The sequence below is a fragment of the Aegilops tauschii genome, chromosome 2 (genome assembly GCF_002575655.3).
Source record: "Aegilops tauschii subsp. strangulata cultivar AL8/78 chromosome 2, Aet v6.0, whole genome shotgun sequence".
Classification (NCBI taxonomy): Eukaryota; Viridiplantae; Streptophyta; class Magnoliopsida; order Poales; family Poaceae; genus Aegilops; species Aegilops tauschii.
Window position 1 is genome coordinate 609,683,845 of NC_053036.3, and position 21,095 is coordinate 609,704,939.

Consider the following 21,095-nt stretch of genomic DNA (forward strand, 5'->3'; position numbering starts at 1 on the left):
TCGGGCCGGCTGCATCGGGCCATGCCGACCGTCCTTGCCGACTTCCTCTCGGACTCGGCCGCCACCCCGCCTCCACCGAGCGGCATCCCCAACCTCGCGCGCGATCAGATTGATCACGCGCCCGCTGGCGATGCGCCTCATCTACGTCGTGCGATCTGACCCGTCGGTAGTGCGTGCCTCCGCAGGTCCCATGAAGACTGTCCCGAGTACAGCGCGCCCCTCCATCGAGCAACGGGCTACCGCTGCGTCGCCCCTTCGGGCCGCAAGTGCCGCCGCCCCGTGGTTCTCCCCACGACTGCAGCGACGCGTGTGCGCCGCTGCGTCGCCTCATCAGGGCGTAGCGCCGCGGCATTGGCTACACCGACCTGCGCCTCACCGCCCCGAGGTCTTCCCACCGTCGCCCCGACCCGCCAACTGCCGATGTGTCGCCCCTTCGGGCCGTAGCGCCGCGGCCCGTGGTCCACTCTGCCGTCCCCGCGCGTCGACTTCACATGGTATGTCCGCGCCGCCTCCCTTAGCGCGGGAACGCCACTGTCTGCGCCGGTCTTCGTCACACTATTGGGTTCTCCTCGCCTACTTCGAGAATCGCCGCCACGCTCCTAACCCATCCGCCGCTCTTCTTCGGCGTCGCTGCCGCTCGCTCACCCGAGCCACACCGCCCGTCCACCCCCTTCGTCTTCGCCCAGCACTAGCTCATCGCCAGCGTCCGTCATCTTCCCCGACCACTTTGTCTACTCCGACCACCATTAGCGACATAGGCCCCACGCCGATTGGAGCCGCAACCGTCGTCGAGTCCTACTCTACTGGCCCCTCCGACTCCTTCGACATGGCGTACAGCTCGTGCAGGTCCCCGTCTACGCATGCCCGGTGCTGGCAACACCGACACGTGCCTTCGTCCCCGATGTGCTCCCAGGCCTGGCAAGCCCGGGGCGCCGCATCGTCAACATCGACTTGTCTTGTACTCCAAGTAGATGTAGATCATATACACGTATGTATATGCCCACGAGGCTCAAGTAATACAATCATCGATTCGATCAGTCCCGTGGTGTCTCTCTAACATGCATATCTACGTCCGGTGTGCATTGGTGATGATGCATTGATGTGTCGTCATCTTTGCAGTTGCAAACCCATGCGGAAAAAAAAACCTTTGCAGTTGCAAAGGAAAAAAACCAATGATCTCAGTTTGTTACAGTAAAAGACTTTGTCTGCTCAAGGAAACATGGGGCGCGTGGGCATGCAAAGATGCGTCAAGTTTGTTTACTCGACGGCAGCACCGCCGTCCCCAGGCCTCTGGACGATACACTTTGTGCACAGCGGTACGGCACTCCAGTCTCCAGGTGGAGCACACGCACAGAGACGACAACGATCGAGCAGAGTCCAGCGAAACCACACGGTTTAGGAATTTGGACTTGGGTTTGTGCGTGTAGATCGCCGGGTTAACGACACGGGCAAAGCAGCAAAGTGCGTACTCTCGTCCGTCCTGTCACTCACATTCGCTCATTCCCCTACGTGTAGAGTATGTTTTTGTCTCCTCTCCTGGGCATCGTTAACGCGTCGTGTCCACTACCAATCTACTAGCCCAGACCGATTCCTGATGACTGCTCAAATAATAATAACAAACTAGTAATGTAATGTATGAAGGCCATAGTTGATGACCGAATCAAATGGAGTTTCCAAACACATGTCCTTGACCAATTTTCATGTGGCTGTGACTATTGGATCATGCTCATTGCTAATCGATTTTGGTCAAACCTCTCCAAATAGTTCTTTATTGAAAAGGAAGATAGCCCTTGGCCTCTGCGTCAAATGATGCACACAGTCATCTTTATTACAAATTATTCAATAGAGTCTGATAAGAACAAATACATAGATCAACCCAAAACCGCTTTTCTCACGATCTATATATGTCTCTACACCTACTAGCTTGATGATGTGCCCTGACCGCACCAACGCACACCATCTTACCCGGTGGCCTACCAAAGCTGCCCCACAGCGAGCTGAGAACACCAACCTCTCTAGCATACCCTAAACGTGCACTGCATGCACACACTACAGAATCTGCCATCGCTATCATCCACCGTTCCAACTTTAGAAGAGGTCAACGCATTAACCTTCAGGCCCAACTGCCGTCGACGCCACCACGACGACAGACAACACCACCTCGTTTGCAGCATTCCTAATCGCCTTCTAGCAGCGTCCAATCAAGACAATTACGGGCGATTTAGTGATCCGTGTTGGAGTTACCCTTAGAACTTTGGGGTTGTGTGTGTAGGTCGTCGGGTTAACGACATGGACAAAGCAGCAAAGTACTCTTGCCCGTCCTGACACTAGCACTCGTTCATTCATTCATTCTTTCTCCTAAGACTTATATTTAGGGACGGAGGGAGTATGTTTTTGTCTCCTCTCCTGGCATTGTTAATTATCACGCCATGTCCGCTATCATAGCCCAAACTGATTGGCAATTCCTCATCAAAATTTTCTCCTACTGAAAGCGCATTGCCGGAAATTCGAAAATAAATCCAGAAATAATGCGAGCACGAGGACTTAACCCTGATGGGTTGGGGTCTTGAGGATACCACTGTCTCTCTGGCCATCCAACCACATTTATTAATACGTCAAAGGCTGAGGGAATCTATTGCTTAGGGTTGCAGAAGCCTCTTTATCTCTAGCGATGGAAGGAAGGAACGAGGATGGATGCTCCCGTCGGAGCTGGGCGGCCGTCTCCGGCGGTAGCGTCCAAAACCGCGGAGCGCATCTTCCCAAGGAGGAAACCCTGGGATGCTCGTGCGCTGATCCCTTCTGCCGCCTTGGCCGTAATGGGATGTTTACAAACAAACATTTTTGGTGTTCGGTACAACGAGTCCGTTGACCAAAGCTCCGTGGAGAGATTACTCTACTGCGTTTGCAGCGGCCGTTCGTTGGTGGTCTGAAACTGAAAGGAGCGGGAGGTCTCCGGCACTTTGTTTCATCGTAGCACAAGCGAGTACAGATTCTCCTTTAGATTCCGTTGGTTTGTCTTTTCTTTTAGCAAAAGATCCTGTCACTGGATCATAGTACGAGTATCCGCTGCACTACCGCTGACCTCTATTTCTTACCTCTAGGAATGGCACTAGTCTTTACCTATAACCTTGCAGCATCCTGTACACTAACCACAGTTGCTGAGTGTTAACCTCAGACAACAAAAGCAACTGGAGCCAATCGACACGACCTTTTCACGAATCGCGACCCGACACCGGAAAAAACAGGGCGCAAGGCCAACAGCTTTGCATGATTTTGCATCTAATAACAAGGTTCTATCCTCATGAGAGTGAGAAAGCATCCACGATTGCCCACACGAGCTGAATTTGTTTCTACTGCATTTACAGACGCGCTTTGAAGCATGGCGTTACAAGGAAATTAAACACGGTTTGATCACTGTCACTGCCACTGCAGAATTCAATCTATCGACACCATGACCCTGCCGCGACGAAACGATGGGACACAATTTACACCTGAAAAATGATGACTGAACGAACCCCAGCTTGTTCTTAAAAAAAAAGCCAACCATGGCCAACAGTCAACCCAATGTCCACCCACAGAAACCAGAGGCACACATATGTGCGCGCAAACTAAGGATGGTCTGAAAGTTAAGCTGCTTCTCCCGAATCACGCTTGATTGATTGTGGCGACCACTTCAGATGCAACTTCAGCTTCCCGGTCTTTGCTCCCTGCAATGGGAAGCTGTCGGTGTAATCTTCTTCGATCAAAACCTTGGTTAAGGTCAGGATGCACCGTCCCATGTAATCCTACAGAAAAACATAGTTTGACATGCAAACATGAGACCATATCGCAGTTGATTAATTAGCCCGGACAGCACTATGATAAAAGCTTTGATTGAACTTACTCTACTGAAAGTGTCGTGATCATAAACTTCCAGCATGAGCATGTCATGTAAGCCATCTTCGACAACAAAGTCAAAAGTTTGATTCCAAACTGGGTTCAAGCTTTCATTCACAACCTGCGATCAGCACATGATAGGAACAGTGAAGTTAAGGCATGCTTTGAGTAAAGCAAATTCTGAATGGTAACACATTATATAGCTAACCAGAGGCCAACATTGCAAAATCATTGAAAAATTAACACTGTGATACTAATACTATTTAAAAACTGGCAATGCTATATCTGAAAGAAAGTACCCTTGTCTTGTGCTTCGTTTTTGTTTTCTTGAGAGAAACTACAACATATGGGTCAGACTTTCCATTCATATCCATTGCTGGCAGATCTTCACCAGATATCACAGTTACTTGGAGAACCCCTCGCAGGATAATTTCCTTTCTCTTCCTTGATGACAACCTGCCATAATCTTTGTTTGCTGATCCATTTCCATTACTTGTCATTGTCCTCTCTAAGGAAGTCATCGAAAAATGTTGTTTAAAAGGATTTGGAGTCTCATCCTTCATGTTATATGGATAATAGACTAGCTCAAGGTGCACCTGTTGGGGTCATGCCACAACAAAAAGGTTACAACGAAACAAGGTTATGTGCCCAATTTTTCAATATGCCCCATAAAAAATGCTGGTATGGAAAGCTAAAGCTATTTTGGGTTCAAGCAATTCAGATTCCATGAAAGCAAAAAAGTTTTACTCCAGGAGAACTGGGCTCACCTGACCACGATCTTTCCTGTCTCTTTGAATCTCCAAATCTTTTACAAGCTTCAGCCAGACATCCTTCACTTTGCCAGGTTGAAGATCCCTCAGGCTAACTTGAGCACAGCCAATCAGATCAGATTCCTGAATACCGTCATCATCATAAATCTTGACTGTCACGCTCTGAGTATCAGCATCTTCAACAATAAACTCGAAGTGTTCATTCCAAATGGGATTGAGATCATTGTTCTGTAAAGTTGATGACAAAAGTTAGTAGGAATCCCAAAAAGGCAAAGCGCCCAAACAAGGAATGGATTTAGTAGACTTACAATTGTTTTACTTCTCTTGGTTTGGTCTGGCAATGGTCGGATATATAAAGTGGCAAAAGGATCCGATTTTCCTATCAGATCCTTGTTTGTCAAATCTCTTGCTTGCACAAGCTTGACTTCCAATGTGCCGACAGGCTTCAGTTCCAGATCACTGGTACACAATCATTATAGTCATTCCACTGTGATTTTGTGACACTATTATGTAACCAGGAAAAATTAACCAATACTCACCTGTAGTCCCCAGGTACTATAGGAATGACTTTCCTTACTGGCCATGTTATTGAGTCTTCAATAGCATTTTTTATAGTTTCCTGTAAAAGGATTAAGGATACTGCATCAGCAAACTCAACAATAGGATTTGCAAATTCCAACTCTCTGCTATGAAACACAAGCGTATAGCCAAACCTCAAGAGCAGCTGAAATTCCAGGAATAGCAGAAATATCGCCACCAATGACCTTCAGTTTGAAATCCAGTTTTTTCTAACAATTTTATAGGAGAGAAAAATAGTAAGGAGGCTAACTTAGAAATAGCTTCAGCGACCAGAGAAAAACAATTATGGGCAACAAATTAACCTTCTGTCTTAGAGAAAAACAAACAGCTCCAAAGCAAGGCAGTTGTTCAACCAGCGGTTTGAAAATCAAGCGGAAAACTCCCGTGAAGCCGATGTCCTTCACCTATATGGCAGGAGAATCTTAGAACTATGGAAGAAGTGATAAGGTTCATTTTGGTGTATGGAATACATGATACAGTAATTAGTTGAAGTTTTAAGGATTAACACTATCACTATCCAACCGAAGCACATGGACCCTCACAACTCACAATGTCATGCAAAAATTGCACATAAAATTTTGCACTGCAGAAACTAATGAGTTGACTGATGAACTAACACCATATGCCCCTTGGTCGATTATGAGTAAACCAGAGTAGAATCTGATCAACAACCTTTTACCTACTTGACTACTTCTTACTTGTTAGACATGTAAGACGACTGATTCATAATTCAACCAGTCCAAAAATAAAAGGTCAGTTGTGTAAGTTAGTTATGATTCCTTGCGCATATTCCATCAATTCATAGTTTCATACAACATGACCAAAGACAAAGACATGAAATAGATCACCTGTATTGGTAACCCCACCCCAAGTCTAGTTTTTACATCCAATATGATACTTGGATTGGCATCCCAATTCATCTCTAGCTCCATAACGATACCTTCTTCATTACTCTCAATGATCGAAATACCTGCACCAAGATGAGTAGGGCATATTGGGTCAGGCTATATGAAATGAAACTAAAATAAAGCACCACACAACTGAACTACTGAAGGAACTACTTCAAATTCGTCAGAATATAACTATTTTTTTTACAGAAAGTGACATTTTAAATGGATAAGTGGAGTGGTGCACCTTAAATGAACAGTATAAAGATCATTAGAACAACCTTATTTCCATTAGGATGAAATTTTATTTGTTGATAGTCTTGTGCATCCAAAATTGGTATTCATCCACACGCTCAAGGCCTCAAAACCATTTTACTACCATTCTGAAGTATGGGCAAACACCATGTACACAATCTAATATGCAGCAGCAGCAGCAGCAGCAGACTTAAGGGGTTAATGTCTCCTTTGTTGGTGTCATACTCATACTATTGCTTAAAGCATGCAAAATTTGGTCAACAAAATTTGTGCACGATGAAAATGCTGGCGACAATAAAGAGTGAGTTCAATGTCATCAAGAATATAACAAGATAGAGGAAACAATGAGAGGTAGTTTGAATATACCTACCAGTAAACTGCGGTGCAACAGTGCCAAGAGTGAGTTTTGAGAACTTGAGGGCAGCAAAGACCACTGGCCTATATTGTTCAAGAACAGGCTCAACGGAGGCTTTGATGAGTTCTGATGCTGCCTGCACCAACAGATGACCAGAGAAGAAGATGCTCAAGAAGAGGGTATTTACAAAAGAAGTAAAATAGAAAGAATTCTGGTGACGGTTTCAGGATAGATGGGATGAGATGCATACCTCATTCACAAAGGGCCATATTTTGTTGAGCTCCTCATTAAGCCATTTTAACTGCATAATTGCACGCATGAATACATGATCATTCACCTATGGTGTGAAGGAGAGCTAACCAGAGATTGCTAAAGAAGTGTGTATACCTTTTGCTGCGTAGAGAAAACAACCCAGGATGGGTACAGGGTACCTGGAAGTAACTTGCGTGAATCTTCGACCGTCATTTTAGAGAAAGTGGCAACCGTGGCAGCCTGCACAAATAACCAGCGAAAATTCCTATTAATTCAGGTATGGCTGCAACCCGGGGATTCAGTCACAGAGCGAGGCGTTCCAAGTTTAGGATGGACATGAAGGCCTATCTCAGCTGGGTGGGGAAGTGGGTGGACATTCCACTACCTGGGTTCAAGTACTCTGCTCAAATTTGGGCGCCAATGCTTTCTCTATTAACAGAACATGCAATTTCTTCAACAACAACAAAAAAGGTGATATAGAAGTGATCCCATGGACTAAATCTGGCCTGGCTTAACTGTCATATGCACGGTGAAAGGGAGTAGTCAGCACTGCAACTACAAGAACCATATGGCATGACTGGAAGCACTTGCCATTGAGCTTATCTACGATATCCATATGGCTTATCGAGGGCCCCAAAATGAGTAGTACTGCCCTACAAGCTAATGTATGTGACAAAATAAAATGCTACTGTACCATTGTAACAAGTTGCGACCCACATAAGCCAAAACCTATGCCGACACCGACACCGACGCAGTTAAGCAAGGCGACAGGGATGATGATGCGGAGCGCCGTCTACCTAACGCGAAGGCAACAGTTGAACAGCCCCACCGCAAAAGGCAAGAACAGATTCGGGCCCGCTTCGGCTCCTACGCCACGCTGTATTCCTCCAATCCCCGACCCCGAGCACCCGCAATCCTTACCCTGCCCACGTAACGCAACAGAGGCGCATCGACAAGATTCGGGGGAGAGCGGGGGCGCTTACCAGCTTCCGGCGCCGGGCGCCGCGGGAGTTCTCGCAGCGGGCGAAGGCGACGATGAGCGCGACGCCGGCGGCGACCCCCATCGCCAGGCCCATCCAGAACCCCATTCCTCCTCCGCCTCTCCGACTCCTCCCCTACCGCCACGCTATCCTCCTCCCCCTCCGCGGGCCAACGCGCATCTGGGGGGGACGGGCGGGCAGGGGCGGCCCGCGGGCGAAAGCGAAACGGCCGAGGCGCTCCAGCTGGCGGGGCCCGCCACGGGCTGGGGCGACGCCGGCGCGGGACGGGCGGGCGGGGAGTCCAAGTGGCGCCTGCTTGGCTGGGCGGCGGTGCCGACGTGGGCTGGACTGGCTGGGGAGAGGCGAGGAGTTTGAAAGACCACGGGGAAAAAAGAATAGGCGGAGAAATGTGGAGACCGGGGAGCGGAAATCGGGAGAGGGATGGAAAGCGATCCCGGTTTTGGGTTGAGTTGAGTGGGATGGAGATCTCGGCAGGCGAGCGACCGGCGAGAAAACTGTTTTTTCTTCCGCTTTCGCCAGGTGGGATGCGATGGGATGGGATGGCGTGCGAGCGGTGAGCTGGGGTGGGGTTTGGGGTTTGCTCGCTGGCGGGTGGGGGCAGGGAGGGGCGTGGGGGCCGCGGGGAGGCTGGGCGGCGTTGATGGTGGGGCGGCGGTGGGTGCGGTGTGGTGTGGGTCTTGCTATTTTGGGAGGGGGCGACGGATCGGTTCTGGTTCCGTGGTTCGAAGTTTCTTGGGTTTAAATATTTTTTGGAGGAGGATTGTGTAAGTACTGCAGTGCTGACGATGGGCGTCAACCAAAAGAGAAGGCGTAATCAAGTGATGGAGAAGGCGTAACCAAGGCGGGGGAGAGTTCAAATGTGTGGAGTGGGCATTTGGGCTTCAGGCCTTGTAATAGTTGGGCCACGGGCCTTGTAAAGCGAAAGCTAGACTGGTGAATATAAACCAGCCAGGTAGCGTGTGAAGAGGGCATCGAAATGAAATAGAACATTATCCTGAGCCGCAGGCTCTTCTCTCCTCCTCTCCTCGCTGTCTCTTCCTCCTCTCCGGTGATTTCAAATTCTCCCTACCTGAACCCCTCTTCCACTCGCCGGCGACGAACCCATCCGACCCTAGGTCGTGACAGTCTGGTATTCAGAGCCACTGCTTCCGTCCACGCGCCCAATTTTTTTTCCTCGATTCGTACCCAGCAAATCCGACGCGAAGGTTTCAGATCGCTCTCAGGCTTGATCTGAGTAATTCCGGACCTGAGGTGGGTTGAATTGGGGGAACGCCGCCGCCACGACGACATTCAAGCCTAACCCGCAGACTAGGTTCCTGGCGGACGAGATGGAGGCGTTCCAGGAGCGGATGCTCAAGGAATTCGCCGTGCTCCGCGAGAACCAGAGCAAATTGGCGGTCGTGGATGACATCTACGCGAAGCTGGTGTCGCTGGATGCGAAGCTCACGGAGCAAGCGACGCGCCTGGATCAAGTGCAGGTCAAGGTCAATCTGTCCTGCGACACATTGGGGCAAGTGCAGCAGGGGCAGCTTCATGCGGCGAGAGGAGACAAGACCACGGGGCAGGGCGAGAGCTCTTCGCCCACAACATCTGAGGTTTCGGATGGGATTCTCGGCGCAGGACCGCGTTACAGCAACCACCACCACCACCAGTCCAGGTACCTGCTACTCTGGCCGTTGTTCAGTTGCCCGTGCCGATTGCAGTCGAGGAGAATGGTAACAAGCGCCAGTGGATGCCTAAGATGGATTTTCCGAGGTTTGATGGTTCGGATGTGCGGATTTGGTTGGGTAGATGCGAGGCTTTCTTCCAGTTATATCACATACCTGAAAATTTCAAAGTTACTTATGCTTCTCTGTACCTGACGGATAACGCTGCACATTGGTATCAAGCGTTCAAGTAGACTGCAGCATTCCATACTTGGGAACAATTCTGCGAGGCCATTCTGAAGGAATTTGATGTAGATGTTTACCGTCAGAAGATGAAGGAGTTGATGCTGCTCAAGCAGACAGGTACTGTCGAAGAATATAAGCACCAGTTCCTGCACTTGGTGTATACGGTCAGGTTGTATGAGCCAACGATCAGCGACACATTTCTGGTCACTCGCTTTGTGATGGGACTGAAGGACGAACTTCGTGCTGGGGTAGAAGTTCAGATACCTACAACAATACAAATGGCTGCCCTGTATGCCTCAGTTCAGGAAGGGTTACTGCTGCAACAAAAAACTCCTAAACCACCTTTCTCCAAAAACTCTTACACAAAGAGTGACAGTAAACCTCAGCTGGCCACAGGTGACTTGTGGAAAGCAAAGCAGCTCAAGGAGTACAGGCATGCTAATGGGTTATGTTATAAGTGTGGGGAGAAGTTCATGCCAGGTCACATGTGTAATCAACCCACTGTTCAAACAGGTCAACTAAAGGCTGCAGAAATGGTGGATCCCCATGAGATCATCTCAGATGCAGTATTAGATGCTCTGGTGACTGATGGCCATGAGGAATGTGCAGCTATCTCAGCAACAGCTTTGTCAGGAGCACCTCGCCCCAGAACAATTCAGTTGAGGGCATTGGTTGGGAATCAGGTTGTTCTCATTCTGATAGATTCAGGCAGTACTCACTCATTTGTGGATCAGGCCTTACTGAGCAGGATTTCTGTGACTACAGCAAAGTTACCAGTGCCAATGCAAGTCAAAGTTGCTAATGGAAATCTGGTGAAGTGCACTGAATGTGTCCCTCAACTAACCTGGTGGTTGGAGGGGCATAGTTTCACCAGTCCTATGCATGTTTTTCCCTTGGGTGGTCATGACATTATTCTGGGTATAGATTGGCTTGAGCAATGGGGTGTTATGCAGTGCCACTGGGCAGCAAAGTGGATACAATTCCAATATGAAGGACAGGAGGTCAGACTGCAGGGAGTGTTGCCAGTACAACAAGACCACATTGAGGAAATATCAGCTGAGCAATTACTTAAATGGGAAAAGGGTAATGATGTGTGGGCAACAGCACTTCTGAACCGCATTGTTATGGAACCTGCTGTAGAAATTCCTCCTGCAGTACAACAAATCTTGGATAGAAACAAAGAAGTATTTCAAGAACCAAAGACACTTCCTCCTCACAGAGCTTTGGATCATGCCATCCACTTGAAACCTGATGCTGTACCAGCAAACTGTAGACCATACAGGTATTCTCCTTTGCAAAAAGATGAAATAGAGAGGCAGGTATCTGAAATGTTACAAGCAGGGCTGATTACTCCCAGCATAAGTCCTTTTGCTTCTCCTATTTTGTTGGTGAAGAAGAAAGATGGAACTTGGAGATTCTGTGTGGATTATAGAAGGCTGAATGACCTGACAATCAAAAGTAAATTTCCTTTGCCTGTGATTGATGAGTTATTGGATGAATTAGGGGGCTCCAAGTGGTTTTCCAAGTTGGACCTTCGAGCTGGGTATCATCAGATCGGGATGAAAGAGGAAGATGAGCACAAGACTGCATTTAAAACTCACCATGGCCAGTTTCAGTTCAGAGTTGTTCCATTTGGGCTAGCCACTGCTCCAGGCACATTCCAATGTGTTATGAACTTTGTGTTTGCAGGACCAAACAGGAAGTTTGTATTAGTGTTTATGGATGATATTCTAGTGTTCAGTCAGACTTTTGAGGAACATTTAGAACACTTACAGATTGTGTTTGATCTTCTGAAAGAGCACCAGTTCTATGTGAAGGAAAGCAAGTGTGCTTTTGCACAATAGGCTATGGAATGTCTGGGCCACATTATTTCTGTTCAAGGAGTGGCCACTGACCCAGCAAAAACAGAAGCTATGGTGAATTGGCCTGTTCCTACATCAGTAATTGAGTTGAGGGGATTTTTGGGATTAACAGGATATTACAGAAAAAATTGTCAAGAACTATGGTCTGCTTGCCAAACCCCTGACTGCTTTGCTGAAGAAACAGTCTTTTGTGTGGTCTGAATCTGCTCAGCAGGCTTTCCAACAGTTGAAGAGTGCTTTGGCAACTACTCCAGTACTTGCCCTGCTTGATTTCAACAAGACATTTACAGTAGAGACAGATGCTTGCAACACGGGAGTGGGAGCTGTGCTTACTCAGGAAGGTCACCCTGTGGCTTATTACAGTAAAGCACTGGGAGTGGCCAGTCAAAAAACTTCAATATATGAAAAAGAGTTCCTAGCTATCATGATGGCAGTGGATAGGTGGAGATCATATCTGTCTGGAGCACCGTTTGTTATTAAAACGGATCATCAGAGCTTGTGTCACTTGGGGGACCAAAATTTGACCTCAGATCTTCAGAGAAAAGCAATGACAAAGTTAGTGGGGCTACAGTTCAGCATACAATACAAAAAGGAAGTGAAAAATACTGCAGCAGATGCTTTGTCAAGAGTGGCTCATTTGTTTGTGCCACAGGCAGTATCCACTAGCAAACCTGTGTGGATTCAGGAAATTCTCAATTCATATACTGTAGACCCTAATGCTCAACTTATGCTACAGAAGTTAGCAGTGGACAGCAAGGCTTGTCCTGGGTTTCAATTACAGGAAGGCCTCATTAAACAAGAAGGGAAGATATGGGTGGGAGCAAATACAGGCTTGCAGACCAAGTTAATACAGGCTTTCCACTCAAGTCCAATAGGTGGTCACTCTGGCATTTTGCCAACTTATCACAAAGTAAAATAGTTGTTTAGCTGGTCAGGTATGAAAGAAGATGTGGAAAGTTTTGTCAAGCAATGCAGTGTGTGTCAGCAAGCTAAGCATGAACTTTGCAAAAGTCCTGGAATGCTGCAACCACTTCCTATACCTGACAGTCCTTCGCAATCAATTAGTATGGACTTTATTGAAGGATTACCAAAATCTGATGGCTATAATGCAATTCTGGTTGTGGTCGATCGACTGACCAAAGTGAGTCATTTCCTCCCCTTGAAACACCCTTTCACTGCTGCTTCTGTTGCCAAAGTCTTTCTCAATACCATTGTCAAGCTGCATGGGTTACCACTGGTGATCGTATCAGACAGAGATAAGATATTCACAAGTGCATTTTGGAAAGAGCTGTTCAGAGTGTGGGGTACAGAATTACATATGAGCACAGCTTACCATCCCCAAACGGATGGGCAGACAGAGCGCGTAAATCAGTGCCTGGAAATGTATTTACGATGTGCTGTGAATGAGTTTCCAGCTAAATGATCCACCTGGTTGTCACAAGCCGAGTTTTGGTACAACACCACGTACCATTCTTCCTTGGGTTGTACTCCTTACAAAGCTCTGTATGGCCATGATCCAAACATTGGACAGTTGTTGGGTCACAACTCTTCGCTCAATACAGATGTGCAAACCTGGTTGACTAAACACCAGCATCATACTGCAGCATTGAGAGACCATTTGGCTCGCGCTCAGTGCAAGTACAAACATTTTGCAGATCGAAAAAGATCAGAACGTGTGTTTGCTGTGGGTGAGATGGTTTATCTGCGTCTCCAGCCGTATACACAGTCTACAGTGGTCAACAGGTCGTGTCCCAAACTTGCACTCAAGTACTTCGGGCCATACAAAGTGTTGGACAAAATTGGAGAAGCAGCTTACCGACTTGAATTACCCAGAGGCAGTCAGGTACACCCGGTTTTCCATGTCTCCCAGCTCAAAGGGCATGTTCCTGATCATACACCCGTCTTCATCAATTTTCCCAAGCCATTGGATCTGTCCATACCCGGCATAATTCCAGAGGCAGTGCTCGATCGACGATTGGTGAAAAAGGGAAACAACTCTCACTTGCAAGTGCTGATAAAATGGGATACAGTACCACCATCGTCGGCCACATGGGAAGATTATGACGTGCTCAAGGCGCGTTACCCAGCTGCACCAGCTTGGGGACAAGCTGGTTCTTCAGGGGCGGGTACTGTAAGTACTGCAGTGCTTACGATGGGCGTCAACCAAGAGAGAAGGCGTAATCAAGTGATGAAGAAGGCGTAACCAAGGCGCGGGAGAGTTCAAATGTGTGGAGTGGGCATTTGGGCTTCAGGCCTTGTAATAGTTGGGCCATGGGCCTTGTAAAGCGAAAGCTGACTGGTGAATATAAACCAGCCAGGTAGCGTGTGAAGAGGGCATCGAAATGAAATAGAACATTATCCTGAGCCGCAGGCTCTTCTCTCCTCCTCTCCTCGCTGTCTCTTCCTCCTCTCCGGTGATTTCAAATTCTCCCTACCTGAACCCCTCTTCTACTCGCCGGCGACGAACCCATCCGACCCTAGGTCATGACAGATTGTGGATTGTTCGGCGTGCTCCCTGCACGTGCGTTATGGCCGAGCTGCGTCCGTCGTTCCGCGTGCTGATCCCGCCGGATTGATTCGACCGCGGCAATCGGGAGACTGTAGTCACTGGTGTATGATCAAACACGGGGATTTAATCTATTTGCTTCGCGACGAAGGGACGAGCACGCTCGATTGGACATAGGGGCTGGGCTGGGGTGTTCACATCATTACGACGAGTCGACGAGCGAAAAAAAGGTGTCGTGGGAGCCTCAGCTCGCCACGCCTAAGGTGAGGCGTGCCACGGCTTCGTAGGTAGGCGTTTGGTTCTGCACCAAGGTTAGGCTCGCCACAGCGCCACAGAGCCTTTGCTGCAGAAAAATTCACCAAATGTGTGGCGCTCGGGGGCTGTTTGGTTGGAGACTCAAATTGCCACACCTAAGGTTAGTCACTAGCCACAATGTGTGGCAAAATCAGACTGTTTGGTTGTTAGCCATGCCTTAGGTTAGGTGTGGCAGATTTTGTGTGGTGTGTGTTTGGTTTGCTTCCACACATGTTTGGCAAAAAACTGTGGCTTATGTTTGGTTTCCTGCCACATCTGGTTAGAATCACCTTAGTGCTAGAGTGATGAGATTATGCCATTTTTGTTACAAACAAATCAGATTACAACATGCTCTAGTAAATGTAAGCAGATTTTGTCACAGTACTAATAGCCATAAAAAAAACATGGATCATTTTCCGTTAAATACCATCTGTGCAAAATAAGTCACAACCACAATTCAGTATCAAGATACAAAATAAGATAGAAGCATGCAAGTTCCAGCCATCATTCATAAAGTCATGAAGTAATAGTCCTAACCATAGCACAAGTTCCAGCCACCTTACATTAAAGTGTTCCGCTACACAACAAAACATCAATAGGTGTAGCACAAGTTCAACTCCCAAAGGCAGCGAGCAGACACATCGCAATCTCCTAAATACCAAAAGTTGCCATCTTTTAAACATCACACGTGAGCAACTAGCAAACCACACAGGTTGCTATCTCCTAAACATCATCTTTGTCAAAGAACTTCCATACCCAAGTTTCAAAAGTTTTGTCACTTGCACAACATAACCAACCACGCAAACCTTCATTGTCCTTGCTAGACAAGTGCATACCAACAGTACCTCTTTGATCCATGGTAATTGGGAGTACCTCCAACCTGTGCCATAAACTAGCATATGGGTCAATAACTTTGGGCATTTGAGGAGCAGGGGCAGCAAGAGATTGCTGGAGTGACTTCAATGTAGAGTTGATTTCTTCAACGGACTCCGTGAAATGACTCTTGTTTTTTTGTCGCTTCTTACTAGGCGACCTGCTACCTCTTGGGCGCTTCGTACCAACTCGGCTAGTGCTAGAGGAATCATCAGCACCTACATGAACTGGAGGTCTTTTAGGACCATATGTTGTTGGCAAAGTGTCAGAATCCTCCTCAAGAGGGCCCTCATATTATGGATAGCAGTTAAGGTCATACAGCCCTTCATCATTATCCGAATCATCAGAATCAATTGTGCATGTATGCTGGTCCATGGCCAAAGAACCATCAGCACTAGTGCCTGTGAATAGCTCTTGCATCTCATAGTAGAACTTGATGGGCTTAGAAAGCAAGCACCTTGCTCTATCCTGCATTACACGCACACAAAAATTAAGTTCCTAAATGCAATAGCCATAGTAAGTTTCAAAAAAGAAACTAAATTATACGTACATTGAGGCAAGACTTTTCAGACTCAGAAATGGTTATCACACATCTAATCTCATCAAAAACGTTGCCACTCTTGCTAATTGTTGCAGCAATGTACTTCCAATTTTCTTTGTAGTGTCTGAAGTGTTGATCAACTTGAGCAAGTGTAACCCCTATAGCAAATTTCCTATTTAAAGCATCAGCACACTTCATGAGATGATGCTTCCTGAACCTAAATCCTGCATGTATTCAATGCACCAATCCAGCATAAACTTGGTCTGATCATCAGCCCAGGAAATGGTCCTCTCACGAGAGCACCCATCACCATCAGCCTTCCCCTTTCCCTTAGCCATCGCTGTTTCTCATGGAGTGAGTCATTTTAATTAAAATAGGTGAGGGCAAATAAGCATGAAACAGCCAACAATTTTACTGAAGAGAAAATAAGTGCTACAAGTTAACACAGGTACAACCGGCATAGTCTTACATGAAATAAAAACATAACAACCAAACATAACAAAATAATACTCATGTTTGATACATAGAAACATGATAGATCACAAATTAACTTCTTAATCATCTTGATCTTGAGCTGCTAGTTCTGCTAATTTATCCTCCCATGTTTTTTGAGCTAATTCGTCCCTTTTGCGTGCCCATGCCTGACTCTCTTCATAAACGTCACGACGATGTCGTCTACTCCGTGGAAGGGCCGAGTACCAAGTAGCATCATCATAGACATACTCATCAGGACCATCCTCTAAAATCCAATTATGGAGCGCACAACAAGCAAACACAATTTTTACTTGTGTTTTCAAAGGGAAGAATGGCTGACTTGCAAATATTTTAAATCGATTCTTCAAGGTACCAAATGCTCTTTCAACAGTTGTTCTAAGTGAGGAATGACGATGGTTGAATAACTCCCTTGGGTTCTCAGCGTCTCTAGCTCCCCTATATTCCTTTAGGTGATATCGAACACCACAATATGGGGGTAGTATACCAGGTATTGCAGCATATCCCGCATCCGCTAGAAAAAATTTACCTACATCATGATGATGCTAACACGTTAGCTAAGAACTAAGGAAAGTTTCAATTTGAAGCCATGGGTTAGAACCCCACCTTCTGGTATTTTAAGGCCTTTGGGACGTGATAGGGCATCTTGGAGCACATAAGAATCATGGGCTGATCCCTCCCATCCAGCAAGAACATATATAAACCTTAGGTCAAAATCAACGGCTGCTAGCACATTCTGCGTGGGGAAGGACTTTCTACCCCTAAACCTATCCTGCATGTGGATAGGCACCCATGCCGGTATATGAGTACCAACCATAGCTCCTATGCATCCCTACCAAAAGAGAGAACTAGTTTTAAACAGACTTGATGGAACCTAGAAATACATTGCAGATACTAGTGAATAAATTCCCGCGGCGCACTCGCTGTTTGGTTCAGAGGCTCTGTGGCGCTGTGGCGAGCCTAACCTTGGTGCAGAACCAAACGCCTGCCTACGAAGTCGTGGCACGCCTCACCTTAGGCGTGGCGAGCTGAGGCTCTGAACCAAACAGCGAGGCCCATCCCTACCAAAATTTGCCCGCCACACTCGCCGCGGCGCGCCAAAGAAGCCGCGAAAATCCCCGCGGGCCTGATTAATAAAGTTGCCGCTTCCCTGTTTCCTCCCCCAAAACTCTGCTCCACACAATCTTGACCGCCATGGATGAGAGCCCTTCTCTCTCCTGACCGATCCAAGTGAGGAGGAGCTCGCCGCTGCAATCGACCTTCTCTTCCCTGGTAAAAATCCTCACCACCGCAATAGTAATCTCCTCCATCTCCTCTATCTCATCACCTACTATTCATCTCATACATGCAGATCTGGGCGTTCTTGTTTTTTCAAGAGAAAAATAGCAGCCTTCTTCCGTGATCTGCGGGATTTCCTAGTCTAGCAGCTGCTTGGTTCTGCCCCTCTTGCATCTACGATCTTCCTCCTTATAGTCAAAGGTCAATCTTGTTAAGAGCAAAGGTAACACCGTAATCCCCTTTTGGAATTGTTGCTTTTTTTTAGAAAATCAATTGTTGCATATTTGTACGAGTGAGAGCATACATAAGTAATTTCTTGTAAAATATGTGATGTTAATGTAAGATTGGGCATCTCTCTGTGTTCTTTCTTAGAGATGTGTTAGACTGTTTATTTCCTCCATAATCTATTTAGTCATTTGTATTTATGTTGAATAAAAATTTTACACTGTTCCACTCACTGATGCCATCATAGATTTCTTTTAATGATTTTATTGTTTCATAGATGGACCGAAGGACATTATGCTTACAGTATTACACCCATTTTTATAACTACTACATGTGGAGGAGAAGATTGCTTGCAGCCATTCTTGTGTGTTTAGCCATGTATTGGTACAGGATTAATGTCCGAAAAAGGAAGAGAAAATCTATAACTTATGCTCCCATGTTCGAACGAGATGTCGAAAGGATGTCACGCCTAAACCGTATGTATTATGGAACTGAAGCTCACTACATAAGTGAGTTGCGCATGCGGAAATATGTTTTTCACAAGCTGTGTGCCAACCTGAGACGTCGTGGTCTGCTGGTAGACACATTCCATGTAACAGTGGAGGAGCAAGTTGCCATGTTCATCCATGTTGTGAGGCATAACTGGAAAAATAGATCAATTGGTTGAGTTTTATGATCAGGCGAGACAGTTAGTAGGTACTTCAATGCTGTTTTAGATGCGCTGTGTATCCTTGCCCGTGATGTCATATGCATCAGAACTATCGAAACACATTCGAAGATAACAAGTAGCTCCAGATTTCACCCTTACTTTGAGGTACACCCGAATTTATTCACTAGTATCTACAATGTATTTCTAGGTTCCATTAAGTCTGTTTAAAACTAGTTCTCTCTTTTGGTAGGGATGCATAGGAGCTCTGGTTGGTACTCATATACCGGCATGTGTGCCTATCCACATGCAGGATAGGTTTAGGGGTAGAAAGTCCTTCCCCACACAGAATGTGCTAGCAGCCGTTGATTTTGACCTAAGGTTTATATATGTTCTTGCTGGATGGGAGGGATCAGCCCATGATTCTTATGTGCTCCAAGATGCCCTATCACGTCCCAATGGCCTTAAAATACCAGAAGGTGGGGTTCTAATCCATGGCTTCAAATTGAAACTTTCCTTAGTTCTTAGCTAACGTGTTAGCATCATCATGATGTAGGTAAATTTTTTCTAGCGGATGCGGGATATGCTGCAATACCTGGTATACTACCCCCATATCGTGGTGTTCGATATCACCTAAAGGAATATATGGGAGCTAGAGACGCTGAGAACCCAAGGGAGTTATTCAACAATCGTCATTCCTCACTTAGAACAACTGTTGAAAGAGCATTTGGTACCTTGAAGAATCGATTTAAAATATTTGCAAGTCAGCCATTCTTCCCTCTGAAAACACAAGTAAAAATTGTGTTTGCTTGTTGTGCGCTCCATAATTGGATTTTGGAGGATGGTCCTGATGAGTATGTCTATGATGATGCTACTTGGTACTCGGCCCTTCCACGGAGTAGACGACATCGTCGTGACGTTTATGAAGAGAGTCAGGCATGGGCACGCAAAAGGGACGAATTAGCTCAAAAAATGTGGGAGGATAAATTAGCAGAACTAGCAGCTCAAGATCAAGATGATTAAGAAGTTAATTTGTGATCTATCATGTTTCTATGTATCAAACATGAGTATTATTTTGTTATGTTTTTGTTTTATGTAAGACTATGCTGGTTGTACCTTTGCTAACTTGTAGCACTTATTTTCTCTTCAGTAAAATTGTTGGCTGTTTCATGCTTATTTGCCCTCACCTATTTTAATTAAAATGACTCACTCCATGAGAAACAGCGATGGCTAAGGGAAAGGGGAAGGCTGATGGTGATGGGTGCTCTCGTGAGAGGACCATTTCCTGGGCTGATGATCAGACCAAGTTTATGCTGGATTGGTGCATTGAATACATGAAGGAGCAACATGCAGGATTTAGGTTCAGAAATCATCATCTCATGAAGTGTGTTCATGCTTTAAATAGGAAATTTGCTATGGGGGTTACACTTGCTCAAGTTGATCGACACTTCACACACTACAAAGAAAATTGGAAGTACATTGCTGCAGCAATTAGCAAGAGTGGCAACGTTTTCGATGAGATTAGATGTGTGATAACCATTTCTGAGTCTGAAAAGTCTTGCCTCAATGTACGTATAATTTAGTTTCTTTTTTGAAACTTACTATGGCTATTGCATTTAGGAACTTAATTTTTGTGTGCCTGTAATGCAGGATAGTGCAAGGCGCTTACTTTCTAAGCCCATCAAGTTCTACTATGAGATGCAAGAGCTATTCACAGGCACTAGTGCTGATGGTTCTTTGGCCATGGACCAGCATACATGCACAATTGATTCTGATGACTCGGATAATGATGAAGGGCTGTACAACCTTAACTGCTATCCACAATATGAGGGGCCTCTTGAGGAGGATTTTGACACTTTGCCAACAACATATGGTCCTAAAAGACCTCCAGTTCAAGTAGGTGCTGATAGTTCCTCATCTAGCACTAGCCGAGTTGGTACGAAGCGCCCAAGAGGTAGCAGGTCGCCTAGTAAGAAGCGACAAAAAAACAAGAGTCGTTTCGCGGAGTCCGCTGAAGAAATCAACTCTACATTGAAGTCACTCCAGCAATCTCTTGCTGCCCCTGCTCCTCAAATGCCCCAAGTTATTGACCCATATGCTAGTTTATGGCACAGGTTGGAGGTACTCCCAATTACCATGGATCAAAGAGGTACTATTGGTATGCACTTGTCTAGCAAGGACAATGAAGGTTTGCGTGGTTGGTTATGTTGTGCAAGTGACAAAACTTTTGAAACTTGGGTATGGAAGTTCTTTGACAAAGATGATGTTTAGGAGATAGCAACCTGTGTGGTTTGCTAGTTGCTCACGTGTGATGTTTAAAAGATGGCAACTTTTGGTATTTAGGAGATTGCGATGTGTCTGCTCGCTGCTTTTGGGAGTTGAACTTGTGCTACACCTATTGATCTTTTGATGTGTAGCGGACCACTTTAATGTAAGGTGGCTGGAACTTGTGCTATGGTTAGGACTGTTACTTCATGACTTTATGAATGATGGCTGGAACTTGCATGCATC

General features: G+C 46.3%; 3 protein-coding genes and 1 pseudogene across 10 annotated transcripts; 2 read left to right on the forward strand and 2 right to left on the reverse strand.

Annotated features, from left to right (window-relative positions):
* Positions 1-3,271: 3,271 nt before the first annotated feature.
* LOC109759288 (synaptotagmin-5) lies at positions 3,272-8,355 on the reverse strand. Its single transcript, XM_020318108.4, has 13 exons — positions 7,958-8,355; positions 7,110-7,214; positions 6,973-7,023; positions 6,738-6,858; positions 6,074-6,195; positions 5,528-5,629; positions 5,360-5,434; positions 5,186-5,265; positions 4,955-5,105; positions 4,644-4,874; positions 4,176-4,472; positions 3,884-3,997; positions 3,272-3,785 (listed from the first exon to the last, which is right to left on the reverse strand). The coding sequence occupies exons 1-13, from the start codon at positions 8,060-8,062 to the stop codon at positions 3,627-3,629; spliced, it is 1,713 nt and encodes a 570-aa protein (XP_020173697.1). The 5' UTR covers positions 8,063-8,355; the 3' UTR covers positions 3,272-3,626.
* A 948-nt stretch (positions 8,356-9,303) lies between these two features.
* LOC109759285 (uncharacterized) lies at positions 9,304-11,711 on the forward strand. The gene is made up of 2 exons (XM_020318106.1): positions 9,304-9,690; positions 9,876-11,711. The coding sequence occupies exons 1-2, from the start codon at positions 9,304-9,306 to the stop codon at positions 11,709-11,711; spliced, it is 2,223 nt and encodes a 740-aa protein (XP_020173695.1).
* A 3,212-nt stretch (positions 11,712-14,923) lies between these two features.
* On the reverse strand, positions 14,924-17,199 carry LOC109759286 (uncharacterized; annotated as a pseudogene).
* A 338-nt stretch (positions 17,200-17,537) lies between these two features.
* Positions 17,538-21,095, forward strand: LOC109759290 (uncharacterized). Of its 8 annotated transcripts, XM_073509216.1 has the most exons (6): positions 17,538-17,707; positions 17,787-17,936; positions 18,216-18,752; positions 18,838-19,063; positions 19,141-20,152; positions 20,235-21,095. In XM_073509216.1, the coding sequence occupies exons 5-6, from the start codon at positions 19,811-19,813 to the stop codon at positions 20,853-20,855; spliced, it is 963 nt and encodes a 320-aa protein (XP_073365317.1). In that variant the 5' UTR covers positions 17,538-17,707; positions 17,787-17,936; positions 18,216-18,752; positions 18,838-19,063; positions 19,141-19,810; the 3' UTR covers positions 20,856-21,095. The 8 variants fall into 8 exon arrangements, with proteins under 8 accessions (XP_073365317.1, XP_073365316.1, XP_073365318.1 ...); XM_073509215.1 differs by having other exon boundaries at positions 17,787-18,752; XM_073509217.1 differs by having other exon boundaries at positions 17,787-18,752; positions 18,898-19,063.

Bases quoted from the DNA above. Each gene is read 5' to 3' on its own strand.
- LOC109759285 (XM_020318106.1), top strand. From the start codon at position 9,304: ATGGAGGCGTTCCAGGAGCGGATGCTCAAGGAATTCGCCGTGCTCCGC. The intron at 9,691-9,875 runs GTAACAAGCGCC...GCGTTCAAGTAG, and splicing joins GATTGCAGTCGAGGAGAATG to ACTGCAGCATTCCATACTTG.
- LOC109759288 (XM_020318108.4), bottom strand. From the start codon at position 8,062: ATGGGGTTCTGGATGGGCCTGGCGATGGGGGTCGCCGCCGGCGTCGCG. The intron at 5,435-5,527 runs GTTAATTTGTTG...TAAAATTGTTAG, and splicing joins GTTTTTCTCTAAGACAGAAG to AAAAAACTGGATTTCAAACT. The intron at 3,786-3,883 runs GTAAGTTCAATC...GTTTTTCTGTAG, and splicing joins ATCACGACACTTTCAGTAGA to GATTACATGGGACGGTGCAT.
- LOC109759290 (XM_073509215.1), top strand. From the start codon at position 19,811: ATGGCTAAGGGAAAGGGGAAGGCTGATGGTGATGGGTGCTCTCGTGAG. The intron at 20,153-20,234 runs GTACGTATAATT...CCTGTAATGCAG, and splicing joins CTGAAAAGTCTTGCCTCAAT to GATAGTGCAAGGCGCTTACT.